This window comes from Bombus bifarius, unplaced genomic scaffold, assembly GCF_011952205.1.
Source record: "Bombus bifarius isolate JDL3187 unplaced genomic scaffold, Bbif_JDL3187 scf7180000008197, whole genome shotgun sequence".
Taxonomy (NCBI): Eukaryota; Metazoa; Arthropoda; class Insecta; order Hymenoptera; family Apidae; genus Bombus; species Bombus bifarius.
The window spans coordinates 343,056-364,213 of record NW_022884504.1 but is presented as its reverse complement, the minus strand read 5'-3'; the positions used below and the strand labels follow the sequence as shown (position 1 = coordinate 364,213).

The 21,158-nt window shown below is 39.7% G+C and overlaps 1 protein-coding gene across 2 annotated transcripts in view; it reads left to right on the top strand.

Annotated features, from left to right (window-relative positions):
- Positions 1–21,158, top strand: part of LOC117209962 — a 248,147-nt gene that overhangs the window by 108,646 nt on the left and 118,343 nt on the right. For both annotated transcript variants that reach the window (XM_033452452.1, XM_033452451.1), the window contains one exon: positions 12,009–12,115. In XM_033452452.1, coding sequence (XP_033308343.1) covers positions 12,101–12,115 — 15 coding nt within the window. In that variant the 5' untranslated portion in view covers positions 12,009–12,100. The remainder of the gene's footprint in view (positions 1–12,008; positions 12,116–21,158) is intronic.

Genomic DNA, 21,158 nt, shown 5'->3' with positions numbered 1-21,158 from the left:
ATCGGGATCGCTGAATAATTTATACAACTCGTGACGCAAACGAAATCAGCTCATCATTTTAGTCGCATTCAATTCCGAATCTATTGTAAAAGTAACCATTAATAATATCTTCTAGGTCACGTTAACCGTTTTGCCAGTCCAACTATTAATCAGAGTTATTTCCATTTATATCATAATTTCGCGGATGCCCGGCAATGGGCACGCGAGATAATCTGCATGTGAATATAACGAATTTGCACCTGCGTTTACGAAGTGTTTCGTTTATTCGCCTCGTATATCTCCGCTACCGCATCAGTGAAATTTATTAAATCATGCTTACGAGGTTAACTAGTCCGAGTATATGAAATTCGTTTTCCAATTTTTCTTTCCATTTTTTTTACATACTATCATCTTAGAAATAGATGTTTGTCTGTTTGTATCCAGCTATGTGAGGCAATTTTAAGGAATGAAATAACTTTTCAAAGAAACAAGCTTATTAAATATCTCTCCTCTTCCAAGGATTTACATTAATTCACGTGAAAGTAACAAATGTTTAAGTAAAATAGCGTTACATCTCATCATAATATCTTCGTTATGTTCTCAGTTAGTATTTTTCGAATTGCAAACTTTTTGTTCTTTATGGCGTTGGTTACCTACGGTTCATTCAAAGTGCTATCAAATAAATCAGCATCGTTGCTTAGACTATTCGCGTGATTTTGCTCACTGAATCTGGCTGTGTTTGAAATTTACTGGAGCTTCGGTGCACGCTCCTAAAGTATAATACGAAATGGCGTTATATAGTTACAAAGTTACTAAACTTGCGGCACGTTTTTTTAGTAACTCATGGGACTTCGTGTCAAAATTGCTCCTCGTATGCGTTTCAAATAGTAACGAAAAGACCGAGTCTCTCAAATTTATCGCCGTCTCCGAGCGATATATTTTTCCCTTTCCTTCCTTCGTAATTCATAAATTAATTACTGGAAATACATATTGACGATATTAGTTAGAGAGCACAGACAGCGTAATTCAAGAAAACTTCAGAGAGTTCTCTGGCTCTTGTAATTAACTTGAACTCAACTTCATTCCAACTACATAATTCCTCACAGACTCCTACAAAGTCGCTTACAATTACGCTGCATTAATTTTCAAACGCGAGAGTTCCATACGTAGTTTAATCTTTGCTGTATTTAAACAAAATCTCAGTAGAAATCATCCCTTTTCCCATCAAACTACTGTACATTATACCGTTCCTAGAAATATTCTATCTTCTAAGCGATTCAACTAAGAATCTCGTCGCGAGCTTAAAATATCGAAAATCCAACGCCACTCGACAAGGAGATTTCCTCCCTGAAATCGGTGAATATCGACAAATACTACTGAAACTCTCCTCCTCCATTCCGCATATTTCAATCACGGCTCATATTTCATTCATCAATCGGTCGATTTACACCACGCATTCAATTACAACCGCGTCGATTATCGCGTGCACGCGTTTGCATTCCGGTCGAACGCGGCCGCGCCGCGTCGCCATCCACGTCGTTGCATATTACATCGGGAGGTTCCCAAGCGAGCGTTAAAGCGCACTGCCGCGGCAACGAACTCGGTGTCGAACGGTTCGTCGCACTTTGTTTTCCACACCGGACGATATTTTCCCAGTGTTCTTCGCTAGGAAAAGCACGATACCGTGTGGACCCTCTGTCTCGTCCAGTTGCGTATATCCTCGGGGCAACAGCGATCGACTGGCAGTTTCGTCGGTTCTTCGGGTTTTCGCACGCGAAACTTCCCTCTACAGAACCGAAATCATAGCCTGGCCACGGAACCGAAAGTTGAGCCACGTGTGTGAGATAAATCGACGGGACACATGCCGGAATCCGCAACTGACGTGTCGAGTTTCGCGTAGTTCCCCCGGCGAATAAAGCGGATCCACGGCCGAGCTCTACGATTTTCACACGTCCGCGAACGCTTCGGGTAGTACCAGTTGCTCTTGTTCGACTACGATGCGGTACAGGTTTCATGGAGATTGCGGTATTAAAGGCGATACATTGTCCCACCGACACTGGCCATCCACGCTTCCAAGCTGTCTTCGTCTCTCTGTCGCGATCAACTTGAAGTTGCACGTTCGTTGTGAATTTTCCATGGCTTTTCAGATCGTTTCATAGATGATATTGGTAAAGAAGACGTACAATCTTGACGCGGTAGGCATCGTGCGATAGGATATTGCGCGTGGAACGGTCGAGCGTTTGAGATTAAAGAGCGAAGAAAAAAGTGTGACGATAGAGGACTTTGGATATATTTCTTAATTTATTCAATGTGGTTTTGGTAACTTTCTTTAATCTTGAACAACGTTTCGTTTATTCGATGAAAGAGATTGATTACTGATTGTTACGGAACCTTATAACGTTACACCGAATTCTATACAGTTGGCCGCAGTAATCGATATTTCTGTGAGTCGAATATAAAATTGGAATTGAAGCGAGTCGGTATTATTCGTGTCTTGCCCGCGTGTTACATGCAATTGCATAACCGTTTGATCAACTTCACACTTCTCTCTGTACAGTTGGAACTCACAAATTAAGCAATGCCGAACCGTTTTCCATAATTATATATCCGGAATCTAAAATGTGATATGAGATTCTAAAAGCTTTAAATATAGAATCGGTTTTCTTGGAATGCAATTTTATACTTGATATAAAATCAATAAAATGACTAGTTTATTTCAGTCTTAATAAGAGTATTAGATATAGCGCTCTTATGGTTGTTTTCGTATTCTTATACATTCTTCAGGAAACGATTTTTGAATCGTAATTAGTGGACAAATCGAATGGATTAGAACTGGAAAAAGGAAAAGAGAAGGCGAAAGGAGATGACAGATTTTCTCTAGTCATTTTTGAAAATGATCGGGAATACACGGCGCATTATTTTATTATTCTTCAGTGTCGATGACAATCGCTGGTCGATGGGAGCTGCTGTAGCCGCGGAACGCGAGAATTTCGACGCGTTATTATCGCGGGTGATTTAATCATTCTCGAGTTATTAATGCACGCTATTAACGTTTTATTTTCATTATCTAATTCCCCGTGAAATCACCGCTAATTAAAAGTGCTTGTCGCGGAGAACACGAGCTGTGTTGTAACAATTACCGCGAAGTTTGTAATTAACTGGCGCATTTGTACAGCTTTAGAAATACGCCTTTTTTTCAACAGTTGTTTAACGCAGTTAAACTCAGGATATTAAGCAATGAGAGAAGTATCCATATCGTGTTTCCGGTAATAACATAGATTACATTATTCATTTGAATTGTATATTTAGGATGGCGAAGCGATTACAATTTCGTCCTGCAATTAATTTACGAAGGAAAGTGCGAATTCTCTTTCGGTCGTATTTGTGTTTGACAATATTAAATTATTATAATACTACAGGTTGGATGTGTAATCTCGTAAATGATAAGGGGATAGATGCTACCCGTTTCGTTACAACTTTCTGTGTACTCTCCTTTCTTCGAGTCGTTACTTTATTTATTCACCAGTTTAGTTTTTACTTTATCGTGTTTTCCTTGCGAATAATATCATGAAGAAGATCGCACTATCGCGTGAAAGCTTTGATACTTTAATCGTTCATTTTACATTTTGCGTTCAAAGTTTGTACGAAATTCGGTGACGTTAACAGTACAGAAATTCTACGGGTTCCATTCGAAATTCTGGTCTCGCGTCATTTTATTATCCTTATCAGCGTCACTGGCAATTAGAATTACATTTAGTACAGCGCAGCGTCCAGGGATGCATCGTTGCAGCTAGGTGCTAGATTTGACGCATTAGCTCTCCGCGAAATTTAATCATACTCGAGGACAAATTTTTATTGATACTTGAACCACAACGCGGCCTTGCGCTGCCGCGATATTGTCGTCGCCACGGCGGCGGTATATGCGGGGTAATCTATCAAGAACAAACCACTTAATCAAATTCTCCATGATTAAGGGGACGGAACAATTTTCTAGATAAAAGTGAAACCTTGCTTATTTTTCTTTTTTTTTTTTTGAGGATGATTGAGATGATTTTTTATAACTTACTATATTATTCTCGATAGAATTAAATTAGCCGTTTGCCATATAAATGGCGGAGAAAGAATGAAAGGTAGAAATGGTGAAAAATCGACGAAGTCATAAGAATAAAATTCCTAGTATTTCTATTTTATTTAAAAAGTGTTGTAACCTTTCGGAATAATTGCGGACAGAAAAATCATCACACCTCAAGGGATGTGTTGTTGTACCTTTAACAAACGAAAAAGATAATTAAGTATTCTATTTTAGTTGAAGCACGCAATACAATACAAGCGTACGACACCCAACTGCATGATTCTACCGAAATGAAACTGCTCCAGTTTCTGTGCAGTGGAAATGAAAAGTACTTAAACTTTATAGCATCCCTTATCTAACCGCAACTGAAATCAGAAATCAGCCCGTCATTCCTGACACTGGCTCTCGATAGAAAATAACGTGCCAATTATTCTGAAACGCCTTTTAAGTCAAATTTTTAGAATACAAAGAGCCAATATTCCCTTTGTCGTAACTCGATATCCAATATGTTGTACCTTTTTAGTACACACGTATATGCACACAAATATTACACAAGTGTATTAAGAAGCAAATGCTATCGCTACGTATAGAAAAATAATATTTATAATAATAATAATATTAATAAGTATCTAATAATAATATTTATTATAATATCAACGATTTAACGCCCTTTGTTACACAGTAGAAAAATTACAATTGACGATTAGACAGAAAAACGTTAACAGCTATGATAAACGTAGAATGAAGTTAAATACGTTAAGTTAAAAAATCTAATACGACTTAGCAAATTCAGCGCCAAGTATCGTACAAACATAAAACATAAAGTTAAGTTTACATTACAAGTTGAACCACGCGGAGGTAAAAGATCGTCTAAATAACGAAGTGGATTTATCAAAGAAGTCAAGTACATCGCAAAAACGGTTTGCAGATTAATAAATCTGATTAAAATAGTTATTTTGACCGTACAATGTTCGGTATGTCTCGAACCCGAAGAAAGTATGGGAAAAAGAGTATGGGAAAAAGGCAGCGCGCAGAAATATGAGAGTTAGGTATGTGGAGAATATTCGGAGAAAAGTGTGCGATAATAAGATCATAATTATGGCAATAGGTAAATACAGCGAATCGGTATAATATGAAACAAATCTAAGAAATTTGTGCTGCACACTTCCAATCGATGCGATATGATTTTTAAAATAGGGACATTATATTATGGAACTGTGTTTAGGTCAGACTTGAGATACGTATATCTGAGAGTATAAAGCAATAAAAGGTTGGTAACGGTGTTCAGAAGTACGGTAGCGAGAGTTCTAGAGAGTTCGAAGAGCAGAGTTCGTTATGGTAATATCAGAGAAAACAATACCAAGATCGCGAATATTATTGACTGAAAGTAATAGTATATTGTTAAAAGAATACGTATATATAATGGTACTATTCTTAGGACTAAAGCGGATAATATGGCGTTTATACATCATACTTATAGCAATGCTATATTTTATATATCAAACGTTAACTTATTGGTTGAATAGGTGGGTCTGTTAAGATCAACTTGTAACAATTCAGCGCATACTCTGAAGATCATCGGCGTATAGGCGAGATTTACTATTAGGTCGTCCGGAAAGTGTCTTTCTTTTACAGATACGTCTTTTACAACAACGCATCTTTATACAAACATGAAACCTAATCTGTCGAACGTTGTGATCTTTAGTTTGATAGAGGAAAATGGATCATACGTAATTCGATAAAATAATATAAAACGGAAAATGTTGTGCATCCATTATTTTCTTATAAAACGAAAGAAACTTTTCGGACGACTTAATATATAAAAATATGTCAGAAATGTCGCGAATAAACAAGATAAAAAAGAGTAGGCCAAGATGAGGATCTCGAGGTACACCAGAACGGATAGTAATTTCTTCAGAGAGACGATGGTTGACGTTTACGATTCGAATAATTAAAAAGCTAGAAAGCCGAGAAAGAAGATTGGCACGAAAACCATGAGCGTTAAGTTTAGATAGGAGTACAGAAATTGTTAACAGTGTCGAATGCCTTACGCGTGTCGGTGTAAATAGCATCTATCCGGAATCCTTTTTCAATGCAGATAGATAAAAATCTCTCTAACAAGGAAGAGAATTTGTGATAATGGAATGAACAGACAATTATATTCCAATATCTGCTTCGTTTGATATACTTTCTCCAATTAACGTTTCAAAGCAGAAAGAAGGACTGTCGATGATTATAATACGGATCCACTTTACAAAGGGTTAAAGTGTTCTCAAAACAGTGGGAGAAAATTTTTAACGCGAACTTGACAGTCCGCAGGGTACAGCCTTTAGTTCCTCAGAAAGTGACAATTATCAGATTAAAATCTTGACCCGGTGTTCGAGTAGAGATGGAACGCCTTCCTTCCCTTTACCCGTGCTCCAGGTTTGTGCAGTAGAACAAATTTTGTGAATCTTTGATTTAATTAATTCCTTTTGGTTCGTGTTTAAAATGGTAGAAAATTAACGTGGCGAAAGAGCCGAGCGAGACTCGAAGAAAGCGCTCTGCAAACTAAAGAAATATTTTATCGAGGATAGTGAATAGTTTACCGTCCTCTTTGAATATTATTATCGGATCTGATTAAAGGGATCTCCTCTCTCTTGGCCAATAATTTTATACAACCAATCTCGATTGTTAATACACTCCATCGTCAGACGAGCGAACATCGAACAGTGTTTTCTTATTCGATTAGATAGAATTGATTTCTTGAACTGCAGTAATATTAGAAAAATCAAACGTTTTACCAGCCTTCTGTTTGTCAAGAAACTGACTAACGAACGAAATACACAAAATACCAAGAATCCAATACACATTTCTATCCTTCCAAAACGAAAGATCACGTATCAACGAATTAACCAGCAACGAACCAAGGTACACAGTGTACACAGCTCAACAGGCACGATTCCTGCCACGGATAAGGTGCAACAAATTCGACAAAGTTTCGTTATTACGAGCTAAACGACAGGTCGAGCAGAAATCGTTAGTGTATGATCTATATCAGCCACGGTACGGGATGAGAGGCGGAACGAGGCGCGACAAGAAGCGTGTGTAGAAAAGCAACACGCTAGTAATTTTCCATTTTATGGACCAAGACAGCACGTTGGCGGGGCCGTTGCCAAAGCTATTTCCAGGCAGCAACGCTGACTTTGCTTCGTCGTACTCTCGGGTTTCTTCTCAGCTGTTCGTCGAGATCCGCGTGCAGCACGCGCCCCGTAATACCACGAGACGTAGCCAAACGTCCGTTCTTATGGTTTCGTCGAATTAGTTTCAACTGGCGTAGCGCAATTGTCAGAGATAAAGTCACAAAACGGCTCTTTAGAATGGCAATTGCCGGCTGCTGACGATAGCTGTACGTGAATACTAATTGCCCTTGCCACTTATGATCCTCGATTACACCATGATCCTTGATTATTGCGGTCATTTTGGTGACTCTGAGCGAAGCGATACCGGTTTCTTTCGTCGTTCCTTCCTTTGAATCCGTTTGCGAGTCTTCCGTCTCGATTATATGATTCTTTTAGTTTCATTCGATTAGAAGGTTCGCAGCGAAACTCGAGAAAAATATAAAGGAGACGTATTTATATGGACATGATGGAATTGACGTTTTATAAAATAATATACGCGCCGTTCCTTTCGATAACTCTTTACGATTTATCATAACGTTTTATTATTTGGCAGATAATATTATTCGTACTTGGAGAAAAGCAGGCAGTATCGTATTTCGCCGTGGTAGATGATTTTCTACATTATTGCTCACGGTATTTAACACCTTCCTGAAATTTGGCCCGTGCAGAAATAACCGGGAGCGTAACGTGTCTCGTAAAATCGGTGTGACTCGACACGGTCCGTAGCTTTTCCGTGTTTCGTTTTTGAATTAGAACAAGGTCTTTGTCTATGAGTCATTCTATTTCGAATCGAGCGAACGCACGGTGCAACTATAACTCGGGTCTGGATGTAATCCAATACGGTGCATATGTTTAAAATTACAGCGAAACCGTCGACGTGTTATTCACTTTTTCTATCTGTCCATCTAATCACCTTAGAAATTAATGATTACGCGATACGGTGGCTTCATATGGCTGGATTCATTAAGATTTATTTGACGTTTACGATCACAGACGTCGGAAATAATACCAATGTAAAGATGAACAATGACATATAATAACTATCACGTCTAAGATTAGGTATCTCTAAATGTATCGTTAATGTACAGTGATAGTGTATTTCGTTTCCTATATAACATTGGGATTTCCAACGCGACATTTGTTCCGTGTCTTACGGAAGGAAACGTAAAGTGTAATTAATTATTTTGATTCGACTAATTAATTAATGTTCAATTTAATGGAAGCTTTATAATTAGTTGGCGTTTGCGAGCGTGCTTATGAAATGGAAATTTATAAAATGCATTACGTAAGACATAATTAGGCGCCTGAACATAAATCATAATTTTTATTCGATAATTTCTTGAATACTCGCTCCGATAGACGAGATATGCCGCTTTATTCAAATGCAGAATTTTTTGGCCGAATCAGAACCATTCGTCAACGATATACGAAAATTTCGTTTGATGCGTCGCGAAAATTTTACCTGCTTACCTTTGCCCATTGCGGGAAAAGTTGATCAGATGAGTGGGTTAGTTTTTGTCAGAGAAAAACGAATCGTTCTGTGCGACTCTCTTTCGTGGTATGGACTCAAGAGGGTTACAGGATTTTCATTCGCCACGCGTGTACGACGCGAAAACACTAGAATTTCGTTAAGTATCGCGATTCCTAGGCTGTACACCCATTAGAGCGCAGGGTACAAAGGTTAGAGCTCTAGACTTTCGTTGTTCACTCAGTAGGTACTGCCTAATTCTGCAATTTTCCGCTTCTTTTTTCTTCATTTTTCTCTCTTCTTTTTTTATTTCCTTTTCTCCTACGTTAGTAATTAACTCAAAAATGCTAACACCGTGGAACACGGAGAGCGTAACGGCATCCTAGAGTCGGCACTTTTTTAATTTTTCCTTCTTCTTTTTCCTTTGTTCTCCTTCTGTTTTCCTAGTGCGCTCTTCTTTACGTGTGCATTGTGGGCGCATAAAATTCCAGGTATCTCGTAGCACAGCCAATGTTATGTTAATACTACGCGCATTAATTGAATACTTCGTTTAGTAACCGGACAAGGAACTGTCGACGCGGTCTACGCGACGAAGAAAAAAGAAGAGAAGGAAATGAAAAACGATGCAATTATCTGGCCTTTGATAGGTCTACGGCATTAATAAAGCAGAGAGTAAACCGGGTAATTTCTAATCAACGAGCGGCGAACGTTGGGAAGCTAGCAAACTAGCAAACGTCCGGGAAATTCTTTTGAAAGGTGAGAGTTTGAACGTGTAATGCTGTGTATATACGCGGGATAATTATAGCGTTGGTCGTTTTGCTTTTCACTTGTTTCGTGTAACGTTTGATACTACGTATAACCTGGTTTGGTTGTCTTCCTTTTAGCTCGCTGGATTTTTCGATCGCGTGCCTTGTGATCCGGTTTAATTAAATAAAAAGGAAACCTGCGAATGGTAAAATATTTAGGAGTTTGGTCGGTATCTCAGTGCAATTACTTATTACCTTTATAACACTTCTTTAACCTATTGATTCATTTGCGCAACTGCTTCTGTGAGACACTTTTTCCTTAAACGTCTGAGATTGGGTAATTGCGATAAACATTTGTTACTTAATTGGTGATCGCCAGTAGATTAATCGCGGTTGATGACGGTTCTGCTAGCGATCGTGTATAATGGGTATCCGATAGGTCGAAAGTTAGGCGTATCAATCTGTCTTAACCACATGCTCGACACGGTTAGGCTAATGATTCATCTCAATCTCCGCCATTTTCGTAATTTCCAGTATAACGTGATCAAATATAATGTAATAAGAAAATGGTTCACTATTAAAGTTACAATACTTCGATGGTAAAAAGGTAGCTAGTAACGGAGAAAACAATTAAGAAAATTGAAATCATCTTAGATATAGGTCTCCAGAAAATTTTCTTTTGAGGAATCACATTTTATTGTGCATTATACGTTCATCCGGATAAAAGAATCATAAATTTTAAATTCGTAGCAACGAAGCGGAAACAAAACGGTCCTTGAATCTGTTGTCAAAACACTATCCTGCTAGTCGTCGCTTTTATCCATTTCGCCTTTAGTCTCCGTTCAACCCTCGCGTTGTGTGTGTGCAAAACGTGATTCGTCGAAAAGCTACGTTCCTTACCCCGTAATTGGTACGACAGGGTGCACGAAATTTTACACGATATTCAGAAATTTACAGATAATTAAAGAAGAATGACAGTGTTCTTCTGTGTTGTACTTAAGTTAGTTGAAAAATTACTTGAACTTATACATGTATTAAATTCATACGATTAGTCCTTTACACTCGGTGACCTTCTTCCGATCTCCTGCCACTAATTCGAACACTCTTCGTGAAAAACGAAGTTTTATTCACTTTTTTCTAGGTGGAACAATGTCGCTACTTCTATTCTCGTTCTCTTTCGTATCAATACTTATACATCGGAATTTAACTCATTTTCATTGCTGCTTATATTGTAACTCTCACTTCTGCCTTTTCGTTTTGGCACTGATTTACAAATTATAAAAGAATAAGAAAATTATGCATCTTTCTGGGAGGAGAATGACGCTTTATCGCTACCTTATGTTACAAGAAGATTTTTCATATCTTTTCTGTTTTTTTTTTTTTTTTTTTTTCGTGTTACGCGAAGGCAAAACTTCAAGGAGACATATTTTTAAAAAAATGTTGAGCTTGTGTAATTTCGTGCTATATAATGACCATCTTTGTGTCTCCTTAAAGGGGAATCTGCGTTGTTCACTAGATTTATGATGCCCTTCAGAGGGGACAGCCGAGTGCGAAGGGTTAGTTAGTGTTAGACATTGTTTGTAAAGCACTGAAACAATACGTTGTGACGAATATTTTCCAAACTATCGCAAAAGTAAATATCGCTGGAGTCTAATAGATCTCTTCTTGCCAATCACGAGTTAAATGTGATCGTGCGATTAACAATCTGTCATAATCAGCAACGTTCATCCATCAGTAAAGGCAAATACTTCTTCCCAATCAATAATACAAAACTTCGAGCCCTCTCTCCTCCATCCCGCTTATCAAACCATCAAACGAAGAAGTCAATAGTCGTGCCCTAAATTTCGTTTTATTTATACGAAAGGTACACACAGCGCATGAAATGTCACAAATTACTATCATCTATAGTTGTCGTGGAATCTGCGACACGTGGTCTCATTATCTCATAGCCTGTCAACATGAAATTATAAACATAAGCTGGTCTCGCTGGCGGGGACAAAAGAGAAAGAATGCCCCAAGAGGCTTGTTGGATGCAAAGAGAGGGCGAGGATCCAGGTTACGTAAGCTCGAGAGCACGTGTCACGAGAGTCCAATAGGCCGCTGCTCTCTTTATTCCTTTCGTTCTTTCTCGTGCCAGAGCTTCGTTAACCTTGCCAGCAATAGCGGCAGGCAACAGGCGGTTTCGCCTGCTGCTTCGTTAGAGATGGTATGGATGAATGCACGGAATAATTGAGAGCGTCGCGGGACTTTAATTCGAATTCTTAATTACGATTCTATCCATGGTGTATATGTGTATGTACTATGCGCCATGTATATTCGTGTTTCGAATTGAAAAGACGCGAGGCCTGCTTTTCTTCGTCAGGAGTACAGCTCCTCCGGGTCTCGACACCTCCGAAGGATATTTATATAACCCAATTTTCGAAGCGTTCCGCGATGGTAAATAGCAGAGCCGGGGCTGTCCCTTTCATCCCCCTGTTGTCCGAAAATATTTGCACGGACAAACACGACCAGACGGTTTCCCATTAACCGGTGTACAGAGAATGAAGGAGAAAAAAGTGGAACTGTCTCTTTTTTTCTTTCAGTGAGAGAACTTACGCCGCGTTGCAGTGGGAATTTTAAACTGCTGCCTGGCTGCCCGTTCGACTGGGCTGGACTTTAGAGCTGGAGAATATACATGGTGAAAGTTTTGGTGAGTGTTCATTGAATTCTTGTCCCAATTGTTTTCTTTTTTTTTTCTTCGAAGATTTATGCAGCGATTGTTATGAGATGAATATGTATATCGACTTATCCTGCTATCGCATTGAAACATGGTAAATAGACTATCGTTAGCTTAGTAAAATCAGTGGCATGAGGCGAATTAGATATCTGATATTTCTGCAAATAATTCATTATATAGGTAAGAAAATTGGAAATAATTTCTGAAATTTATTAAAATAACCATTGAAACATTTGAACTGAAGGTGAGAAGATGCAAATGAAAAGTGCATGTCTATCATAAAATCAGCCCAAGCCCACGATACTCCTATTTCTTCAACGTTAACTATCGCATAAAACTTCCTTCACTGTTCCACGAAACATTTTTTTTTCTTTTCTTTCCCGTATCGCTTAAACATTCAGGCAACAAATCCTCCATAGAAAAGAGCTTCCGCTTATCGTGGAAAATTTCACGCGGCTCCATTCCTGCTCGTTTGATCCGACGCAAGAATATCCTACAATTCCAGTTGTACAATTCTTAACGTCTCGATCTACGGGGAAGAGAGGAGCACAAAGCGATTCGCGACGAAGGCTTCCTGTTTACGTGCAAATTTTACGCGTGCATCTCTCTTATTCCGGCCGCTGTTCCGGAAAGTGCAGTCGCTTGCGGTTGAAATGCGTGCCACGGAAACGTTGATACACTTTTGCGAAGTGTTCTCTGCCTCCATGTTTCCGCACACCATGCACGTATACGTGCACACACATGGAAAGTACATACAGGCACGGCAATTCTCTGCCTCTTAATGTCGCGCGCCCGCGTACAATGTGCCAAGCGTGTTGTTGCGTTCGTTCGGAGAATTTCACGATGCAAGCTACGGAGTATCAGTGTAACTGCTGGCAAACGAAGCGTTTCAGCGAACATTCGCGTTTCAAAATTACAAATACGCTAAGCGTTGTCCTGCTTGGAAAAATTTCTAGAACGAAAGACGTTGCACCGCCGGTCGTACCGGTCATATGGACCAACAATCATCGCGAAATTGCTCCGAGGAAATGTAACTGATGAATTCGAAATCGCCGATCAGACATCGATCATGCATTTAATACGAATAAATATTAAACGAGCTGCCTCTCTTCGCTTCTACGTACTCTGCAGGCTATACTCGCATATACGCAGAATATTATGAATATTCATTAAGGTATAAGCGGTGATAAAAATCGTGCCGAGTACGAAAATGAAAAATTACAGCGCGTATAAATATGGATGGCGGTGTTAATTGTTTGAACGAAAGGAAGCGAAAAGAACACGCATACGATTCGCCCGTTTTTTCCCGGGTTTTTGTTTTTTAACCGATTTTCGTGTTATTGTCAAAGCTGGCGGAAAATTGGTTTGCATAAAGATCGATCGGTAATTTTTCATCGTTGTGTAATTTTTGGAATTTTTTGCAGTTTGTATATAAACGTCACCAATGGCGAACGAACAGTGTAGGATTTGATTTGATATTCAACCTCTTAATGTATCATCCGATCTTTCTCGGATACTTGTCTTTAGATGGCAGTCCTCTCCGGTAACTGATCAATCAGAACCGATTACAGTGATTATTTATTCTTCCAGCAAACTGGACTGTATCAAATCTCTAACGAAATTAATCCGTTTAACTGAAATTTAAAATCTCTTTAATTATTTCGTGTCGAATTATTTTTCCCCGGCAAAGAACTGATTGGATTAAATATTTGCCTACTTCTGACATATTCGATGTCGATAGCGTACCCCTGGATATTTATTTGTTAAACGTTTTTAGAAAATTACTCGCGCTTAAAGTTTCATTCGAAAAAGCGACATTTCGTATATAGAACCTGAAGCTTTCTCCGATATACCGAAGAGCCACTATCAACTTAGAATCCCCAGTGACGTGAAAGATGGGTAAGAAAAATAATATCGCGAACTCGTGGGCTCATAGCGCGGTCTCGAATAACCGGCCACGTGAATCGAATACCAGCCGACAAAGGAAACGAAATTCTAGCCTGGAAAAATCCAGCGTGTTCCGGCCGTGAATCGAGTTATCGTTAGTCCGAGGTAATGGCTATTCGTCAGCTAGCGGAATTGCTTCTCGAAATGGAGTGGTTGGTTATAACGTGCTATATCGGCTGTACCTAGGCGCCATTTGAAAGTCAAATACTTGCGTGGAAGACGAAAAGGGAGCTGGGGTGGAAGGTAGAAGGTTGCACAGGGCCGTTTCAACCGGATAGGGTGAAAAGGAGAGAAGGAAGAACCCCCGCGAGATCTCAAGACATTTCATAGTATCGCGCGATATCTGCTGCTCCTACGTAGACCGCAGACTTCATCCGATTAACGACGCCCAGCTTCTGTAATGCGAGCATCTTGCCAAATTGCCTATGCCTTGCCTTGACTTAATTAAATTCAAATCGACCTATCGGACTCCTTCTAGATCTTCGAACGCGATACAATTCTTACCTTCTCCATTCTTTTCTCTCTTTCTTCGCTCTTGTTTTTCGAAATTCCCGCAGATATACTTCGAGCCACGAAAAGCGCTTCGTTGGTTTTGCTCGTATCGTTTTAATTCGATTTGTTGGCAGTCTTCTTTCGAGTGATCCTTTGGAAGCCTGATGTTTTTTGTCCTACGTTTACACAAAGGAAGTTGATGTTTTCTTCAGAAGTTTTACACTTTACAAAAGTTTGCAGTTACCTAGTGTATCTTGGATAGGTAGGAAAAGCTTTTTGTTTCTCAATTTTATTGCAATTTCCGTGCGATATGTACTTCGTATACGCCACTGCTTTTTTTTATCGAACGAAATGTTCATTATAAAATGTATATTTGATAATTCACAGTAATCTTAGAATACCCTCGCGTCATTATTTTAATTAAAGAAAAATTTCCTTGCTCGAATAGATGAAACGAATGAAACGAATAAAATGAAATGGAGCAGCGAAAAAGTTGTTGGATTTGAAGAACCGCAATCGCCCTGTCCAGCCGCGACGCTTTGATTTATAAAATTTATTATATCCTTGGACGCATTTTTGTTTGTTTAACGCAACGCGAGCCTCGAGTTTATTTGATTTTCCACGCGTTTTGATGTGTTCGATTCCGTGTGTATCTCGGCACGGAGAGCATAAATTTTATTGGAAAGCAATTGGCGCGAGCGTAGGAACTCGAACGACCTTTTCGAAATTCCACGATCGAACGCAATAAATCCTTTCGATGAGTCCTTCGATATCATTTGTTTAATTGCAATCATCAAACCGATACATCGTTTCTGGTTTCAACGCTGCTCTCGTCATCGATGTTGATTTTTAATCTCAAGTTGAAAGGGCCGGGCTCGTTGTTTGAGTTGCAATCAAATTAAATGAAAAGCTGATTGGTGCCCGATTGTCTGCGGCATACATTTATCATAAGTTTTCTTCTCCGCAACGGTGAAAGGAAAACGGAAACTTAGCGATGGGAAAATGGCGTTCAATTATTTTGCCGCTTCTCACGATTCATGGATACTCTGCTTAATTCTGTTAGTTAACTCGCGAGGCTATCGCCTCGTTATAATCGAACGATAGGATTTTAAGGCTTTGTACCTATCGATCTAGCGGATGACAAAGTTCGGAAACTATATTATTTTCTCGACGAACGTTCATATAGGAAGAGTGAAGGCAACCTTTAATCTTCCCACGCTACTTTATCGATCCATTAAACCGGAACTTGAAAATTTCCCTATTACAATAAATTAACACCCCCGTCCCACCCCGGAGAATCAAGCTTTAATACCTCAGCGAAAAAAAGTTGACTCTCTCACGTTCTCAGTTGAAATTTCATCGGTTTCTAACCGATAAAGTTCCACTCCCTCGTCACGATCCGTTTCCACCCTCGTATGCGGCGAAAGTTGGATTACAATCCGGTCGCTGGCGAAAAACACCGAACTAATTCCGTGAATCGATTGATGCTAATAGCGGGTGGAACGGCGAGCAGAGAAAACACGGTGTAAAGGAGAAACTCGCGTAATCGATTCGTGAAAGGGACGAGGAAATGGGAAGGTGGGAAGAGGACGAGACGCGAACTCGAGGGGTAGCAGGCACTTGGCGTCGTCGTCACTTTGTTTCCAGGTGGACGGCTCATGATGAAGGGTGCTCAGGTGGAAACACAACCGGTCTGCCATGCGGCCCTCTCCACTCCCACTCGAGCGTCGAACGTGATTCGATTTAGCGCATTCCGATTGAAACTTTTTCCTGCGAACCGGGCCAAGCTCTCGAGCATCCGGTGACAACTCGCCGCGAGTAATTTCCGTTTGATTAAGGAACCAGGAGGGAAAAAGCCCGGTCGCATTGGGACGCTCGGAATCCAATATTCGCGGTGGACGTGGCACACGTGGATCTGCCGACGAAAAAATTCGTGACCGAGGGAAAAAGAGACGACCTTCTTCTAACGTGTCACCTACTCTCGTTCTCCGGGTCCTTGACTGGTCCTCTTGCCTCTTTCTCTGTCTAATTAAATTAAATCTGAACTTAATTTCGACGGAGTTGGCGTCGACCAACGGCCTGGAAAAGATTTGTTCCGTGGATAAAGCGAAAGAGAGAGGGAGAGAGAGAGAGAGAGAGAAGGAGAGAGGAGTCCCGTCAGAGGGTGAACATGATTTCTGTTGCTCGATGATGCACGACTTATGGCTGGCTGAATAATGAGTGGAAAGGGGTGACGAGGGTTGAAGGATAACTTTACGGCTAATCGTGATTGTTCCACGGGGTTGTATGGACAGATTGTTTTTGGAAATAGCACGTAGGGAAATTGCCGGGTTTTGAAGCGAGATTTTCGACGTTAGGAGAAATTTATGGGAATACAGCTATTAGATTATATATAGAACAATTATGGTTGATTATATCCTTAATAAGATTGCTTTTGCGCATCTAGTTCTTCTTTGTATCAGGATTCTATAATCTTCGTCGAAAAACATTAGACTTGGTATATTCTGTGTTACGTCGCGTAACACTCTACCTAGCCCAGACCACACACCGCGGGCAAGATGGCAACCAGATGTCTTCGGATACTCACTGCGTACCCTCAATAGCCTCAAGTACCTTCCATAAATCTCAGGAATTTCCTAGTCGAGGTCCTTCAAACTGAACAAACGTCTGTTTCCGAAGCATTTCTAAAGACCTTTGTCTACTACGGCTTGACCAGGGAAGGTTGGTTTTTCTCACGTATGATGCAACTTTCCTCCCACTAACCACTTTCTCTCGAGGGCGGTTAAGACCCTTCGTTTAACCAATTAACAACGAAGCCTATTTCCCTCACTCTCTTAGGCAAAATCGTCACCAACAAATCCGATGGTCCCGTGCGCTAGACACACCCATCCTTAGCTTTCCTCCGCCACAGCATCGTCTCCGAACATCACTGATTTTACATCCTTCGAACAGTCAACATCCTTCGACCGGATTTACACCCGAAGATCAGTCAGTCTCAATCAAGCATTTCGTCAAGCAGTCAACAATTCGAATATAGTGAGTCGACAAATCCATCAGTACACGCGATAGTCCGTCTTGAGACTCAGGTCGCACTCATTCGTAGTCATCTCATAGCAAATATTCAGTTTGTGTTACACCGAAGTTGTTGGTTTGTGAAAATATATAATAACCTGTTAGCAGCAGCGTTATCTTTCATTTAACTACCCTTATTATCCCAAAAGAAATAAGGGATCGAGCGATTCGCGGCGTCGATTAGCAAATCGTAACGGGAATTTACGACTCCCGTTGGCGCGCTTCTTCGAGATCGTGCCTCCCCGCGAACGTGCGAAAACATTCTGTATATTTTATTAACTCGTCCGCTCTCCAAACGAATCAGAAATCGAAATTTTTTGCAAAGATAGCGCTTCTTGTAAAAAATATTCCCACTCGCGAGAACGGTGATGGAAAAGTTGAATAATTTTCTTGATTATGCCGTCAGCACTGCCCGTCAGCGTATAAGAGCTCGTCAACGATGAATAATGATAATCACTAGTTATCGGCGGATTTCATAGATAAATTGGCCCTGATGGACAGCTGTTGCCTGGTAATTGTATTTCGCTACAGCTTGCAGCCGTTCTACCGGTGAGAATTTCTCGCATCCAGGCACATGCGTAATGCTATAATGTCACGTTGGAAATTTTCGCCCAGACTATACTGCAAAAATATTTTACAACAATATCCAGTATCGAACTTTATACGCAGTGAAATAAAAACAAATTTCGCACATGCGATTTTACCATTTTTCTGTTTCATTGTTCTGTTCCATTGATATCTGTTATGTTTCATTATAAATTATTTGAAAATTTTGAGATATCAATAATTACCAATCCTAAAAAATGTTTTACATCTTTTAATCTGTTAATTAAAGCCAATAGCAATCATTGTCGATCACGAGCGCATAATATGTCACAAAGTTTCTGTCCTCTTTTACCCCGGTCGACCAGCTACTTGGAAATATCTCGATGCGGCGTTTCAAGCTTATGTCACGTATGAAACGCAGCTTGAATATAACGCATCTGCTCGATGGCAAAAGGCTTTGTATCGTCGCGCTGGATCTCCAATCCTTCATAAAGAGGATCCTCGTTGTTCGAGTCTGCCGCCATTCTTCCGTGGAAATGCAGCATTGTACTCTACGAAGAAAGTTGGTTTCGCGATCTCTGAAATTTATCTCGCGCCCCGACGACTTTTAAAACACAATACATGTATCGTTGACTGGTTGAAAGCCAGGGAGAAAGAGCCTGTTTTCCGGGCAGTTTCCCGGAACTCGAAGAAATTACCCACCAACATTTCGTTTCGGTAAAACTTTTCGAACAACGTCGAATCATCGTTGAAAATCGTGAAACCCGGCAGAGAACGATACTGTTTTTTCTCCTCTTTTTCTTTCCTATAGCATTCAGCTATTTCTATAGGAAGAATTGTGTTCTCGCAAGGATATATGATTTTTCATCAGTGTGTGACGTATTTCGCGAGTGTCAAAGTTGAGATCAAAAGCTTCCCCTCGCGTGTATGATTATGCGCATTAAGGGTAATTAATATTTGTCATAGCTCGGAACCAGTATCATTAATTTCTCGAAACGTTGATGGTTAGTATTGAACAATGTTCCCGTTGGACGAGTGAAATTTTGCGGGAATTAATCGAAAAGAGGGAGAGTTTGTGCTCAATATCCGTGGTATAATTTCGTGAAATTTCCAGGCTTATCGTTCCGCTTTGAAACCGACTGATCATCTGTAATATTTCAAACCTCTTCCCTTCAAAAAAGCAATATCATGCTTGTAAAGTTCGTATTCGGCAAAAGGATTAACATTTTCAATACTTGTTCAGTCATTGCATAAATCAAACTTATATACCAATCGTCATGCTAAATGTTCCTAATGAATTACAAAATCTTAGGTGGAATTTTGCATTTCAATGGAACATTCTACCGTGACATTTTCTACTAATCAAGAGTCCTGCCTTTCCTATTTCTTCGCAAAATATAATTTTTCAAGGATCGAGGAAACTTCGAATAGCCACTTGCACTAAAGTAAATCAAGATTTTCGTGACTTTCCTATATCTTACACTTGAAAGCGGATAATGTGGTACCTTAAAAGAAGTCGGTATTAAAATAACGCAGACGCGCTATGGTGGCTGGTAATTAGACAGTTTCTATGGTGAAACGCTCTTAATTAGATGACCGTATACCGCGTCATATGTTTTTATTTCAATACACGTGCGCGGTTGCGCAAAATTCCTCATATTCAACGTGCGCAAATAGATCCTATATAATACGGCCACGAGATTTCTAACGAGATTATTATGGTGGATTTTGCTTTTGCGTTCACGAGCGCGGTTTTAGTTGCGCTGCTTACGTCACTCTATTGTTATATCACTGAGTAAGCGGTGTATTCTATTTTTCTCGTTGAATTTTTGAAGGCAGGGAAAGAGGAATTTGCGTTGCAAAATTAGAACAGAGTATGTTAGCTAATTTGCGCAATGTTCTTTTTATTCTTTTATTTGCATAAGTTGTGTAATTTTGAGATTTGAGTTTTGCAGCGGTTTATTCCTGCCCAGTATGGTATATCGTTCAAACTTTTGTCATTCGAATGCTTTTTCTCGAAAAATAGTATTCACCTTTAATTCTTTCGTAATAGTTAATCTAAATGCCCAAGGGCCACTTATAGGCACGTACATTTTTCGAAAATCAAACGAAAATTATTTTCTTTTTTCGATCTAAAAAGGTTACAGGCGATTGTCGCTACGTTATTGAAAATTTAAAATCAATTTTCGACAACACGTTGAAAACTTTTTTTGGCAATTAAACGAAGTCATTGGAACGAAAAATCGAATTCACCGTATTTTTGAATGCAAATTGAGTAGATGTTGATTACTTTCAGTTCGGTACACGGCCCAATAAATATGTATGGAATGTACGTCGATGAATTTGGGCGTGCGGGCTGAGTTTCGCCTTATCAAGGATATTATTCGGGCATTTGTCTTGGTGCCGGGATAGAAAGGGGATGAAAGGAATAGATCATGGTACGATGGCGAAGATATTGAGTTAACGCCGCAGTAAAACCACCCTGATGCACCACCAGCCCTTCGTTGAAATAGGGATGGAAAATGACGCAAGGCCTGCTGTTGTATAAAGTAAGAGGGAAGGGGTGAAAGGAAGAGCAGTACGATATTAATTACATTTAAGCTCGTCTGTGGGGTTATGGTTCATTCAAAATTTCCTCCCCTATTTACATATTTCTCTATGCAGCCTTAAAACGATCTTTTAATACATCTTAAATGAAGGTTGCAAGAAAATGTTGGCCCTTTCTCTTCCGTTATATCTGCGCAACAATCTACGAAAGAAAAATGGTAGAAAACGTTCCATGATATATTTTTATTATATATTTCTCTATATCATATATCACGTAAACTGAAATTTAATCACTTGTACAAGCTCATCGCCTTAACCAGGAAATATTTGAAGATTTTCATGTTAAAACATTAAACCTTTCTCTATAATTACTGACCCTAAGTATCCCTAAATTTAATTTCCGCTGTGAACG